Source organism: Tupaia chinensis, unplaced genomic scaffold (assembly GCF_000334495.1).
Source record: "Tupaia chinensis unplaced genomic scaffold, TupChi_1.0 Scaffold143792_2, whole genome shotgun sequence".
Lineage (NCBI taxonomy): Eukaryota > Metazoa > Chordata > Mammalia > Scandentia > Tupaiidae > Tupaia > Tupaia belangeri.
In genome coordinates, this window is record NW_006203642.1 from 266,037 (window position 1) to 268,888 (window position 2,852).

The following is a 2,852-nucleotide window of genomic DNA, read 5'->3' on the forward strand; positions in this document are numbered from 1 at the left end:
GGGATGGCCACGCCATAGTCCCTTCTTTTCCATGCTCCTCTTGGGATTTGGGGCACACGCGCACAAGCACCCACTGGGAGTTTCAAGCCCCCCTGGGTCGGAACTCCAGCCGCGGTCAGCCCTGTGGGAGCCCACCACCACGTGCGGTCACAAGGCCACCTGCCGACCCCTTAGGACCATTTCTAAGCAAGCTGTCAGGGGCAAAAGGATGGGACAGAGGGAGGGGAGGGCTGCGAGGGGAGAGAGAGTAATGGGTAGAGCCAGAAAAGGGCCAAAAGGAAGAAAGAAGGAACCAGAGAGAGATGGAAAGCAAAAGCAGCTGGAAGCCAGGAAGCAAGGGGCCAGGGCGGCAGGGAGGAGGGGTGGGGAGGCGGCCGCCGGGCACCGTACCAGCAGCTCCTCCTGCAGCTGCTGATTCACGGAGCACACATACAACTGAAGGGACTTCAGCGTCAGCACGCTAGAATGCACGGGGATCCTGAACACTTCGTTAAACACGAGCGGCGCTTGGAATTCCAGAGCCTTGGAGCAGTAGGTGTTGGGCGCGCTGGAGTCGAGCGGGGGCAAGTAGATGCGGATATGGCTGGAGAGAGAGGGCGACAAGAGCGGGCACGGCGGGCGCTTACTGACAGCACGCTCCCATCCCAGGCACGGACTGCGTGCGTGCGTGCCCACGTGCGCTCCCTCTCTGGGTGTCGTGGGAGAATTCCCAAGTCCTCTGGAAAAAGTGCCTGTGCCAACTCAGAGCAACGTGCCCTGCAGCTGAGTGGGACCCAAGGCTTTCTGTGTGCCCCTTGGCACTCTCTGGACAGCTCCTCTGCCATCTTCGGTCTTAGCACCCAAGGGCATCACCCCCAGCCTGGAACTAGGCACATGGGAGGGGCTCCATTGGGGTGAACCGGACCCCAGAGTGAAGCCTCAGCCACTCACACCAGGCTGCACCAGGGCCCACAGAGGAGGCGTCTGTCCTTGGACTTGAAGGACCACTACCCAGTGTGGGCCTCCGGGAACCCCCAAGGCCAGTTATCAGATGTCTCTTGCCCAGTCCCAACACCTATTCCCCTTCTCTGATCACGGCCTGAGGCCTCTGTAATGCCCATCGTGACCACCTGCCCCAGGACCGGGAGGGACACTGAGCGCGGCACTCCCTTAGCGCTCACAGCACGTGACTAGCACACGCAGCTCCCTTCACCTGATTAGACTCTTCGTAAGACGCACAATCTGTGTGCTTCAGACTCACGCTCCCTGGCGTTCTGTTATAAATTCAGACCCCAAACTGCCCCCCACCCCGACCGTGGGGGCTTACATTCTGCAGTCTGCCTTCACCGCGGGCCCGGCGAAGTTCCTCAGCTGGAGCACGTGCACGAGGAGGCACTCGCTGGCTCCGTCATGCCTGCAGGGAAACACCAGTTCACGGGCGGCCAGGCGGGGTGGCTCGGGCGCACCTGCGACACCGTCCACCACGCCCGGGCAGCCTCCTGTGACGTAGAGGATCGGCTCCCACGTGTCGAGCGTGCGGACACCGAGAACCCTTGGGCTGAGAAGGCCAGCATGAGCAGCAGGACGTGGCTGGGGCCCATGCTGACTACGACAGATAGAAATAGAGCTACTTTTCCTGCTGCTCCTTCCCAACACCTCGGTGTCCTCGCCTGAGACCAGCCCAAGTGGGACTAGGGGTATCGAGGAGCACCACCCAGGTCACGCGGGCCCCCACCTGTTTTGCTAGTGCATGGAGGTGGAAAACGCTAGTGCCCCCCGCCAAGAGCAGCCGGGAAGGAGTCGTCTCTACTCACAAAAGTCCCACATGGATCTGGGCCTCTTCAGTGCCACAGCCGTCCCCGCAGGCAGACTCTTCGGCATCTTCACTCCTGAACACAAGGGGAAAGCCCGGCCTTACTCCGAAGGGAACCGGCTCCTGCAGAGCTTGCAGACGCTCTGGTGTGTCTTACCGAGAAGGGCGCCGTGAGGTCGTGACACAAATAAACTCCCAGTCCCCGGGATGCATGGGGTGCCTCACTGGGTACCCACCTGCAAGCTGCTGATTTTTTAATACTGTTTTGTCGTCACTGTTGCGTGTTTAGAAAAGAACTCTGTATGCATTCAGGCAGTGTCCAGAAACGAGCCCTCAGCTCGTCTGCAATAAGGGGAAGGCCTTACAGACACTTGAGCACGACCGATGTACGAGCAAAATGAAGCCCGCAATTCTAAAGGGCATTTTACCATGGCAAGGGATTCTCGTAGCGAAGGAAAGGAGGGAGAGAGCGGAACTCCATCTCTAATAACGGTGCTTTCCCCCGGAGCAGGTCTCTCGTGCATTGGTCAGGCTTAAGGAGAAAGGAGCCACCCAAGGACTCTGAAGGCGCCAGGGAGGCCGGAGGAGATTTCCTTGTGGGGTTCTAAGGCCCAAAGTCCAAAGAAGCTAGAAAAATACTCTGCCCTCGCACACATACGCGAAGGTGCGCTAGATAAAGTCTCAGTGCCTCTCAGGAATATCTGCTAAATCTGCTTGGGGAGAAGGGAGTAATAGGGCCCACTCCGAACCTTTTGGTCTGAGGTTCAAATACTCCGCTGTCGCTCGCTAGCGAATAATCCGACAGGCACGCAGAGACACGGCGTGCTCTCCTCTCCAACCTGAAGCCTCAGCCACTCACACCAGGCTGCACCAGGGCCCACAGAGGAGGCGTCTGTCCTTGGACTTGAAGGACCACTACCCAGTGTGGGCCTCCGGGAACCCCCAAGGCCAGTTATCAGATGACTCTTGCCCAGTCCCAACACCTATTCCCCTTCTCTGATCACGGCCTGAGGCCTCTGTAATGCCCATCGTGACCACCTGCCCCAGGACCGGGAGGGAC

At 59.4% G+C, this 2,852-nt stretch overlaps 1 protein-coding gene across 1 annotated transcript in view; it reads right to left on the bottom strand.

The window, feature by feature from the left end:
* WWC3 (WWC family member 3) overlaps positions 1–2,852 on the bottom strand; it is a gene marked incomplete at its 5' end in the record, with an annotated part of 33,015 nt that overhangs the window by 13,285 nt on the left and 16,878 nt on the right. The window contains 4 exon segments of the mRNA XM_027766918.1: positions 391–583; positions 1,307–1,393; positions 1,794–1,868; positions 2,542–2,631. Of these exon segments, the coding sequence (XP_027622719.1) occupies positions 391–583; positions 1,307–1,393; positions 1,794–1,868; positions 2,542–2,631 (445 nt within the window).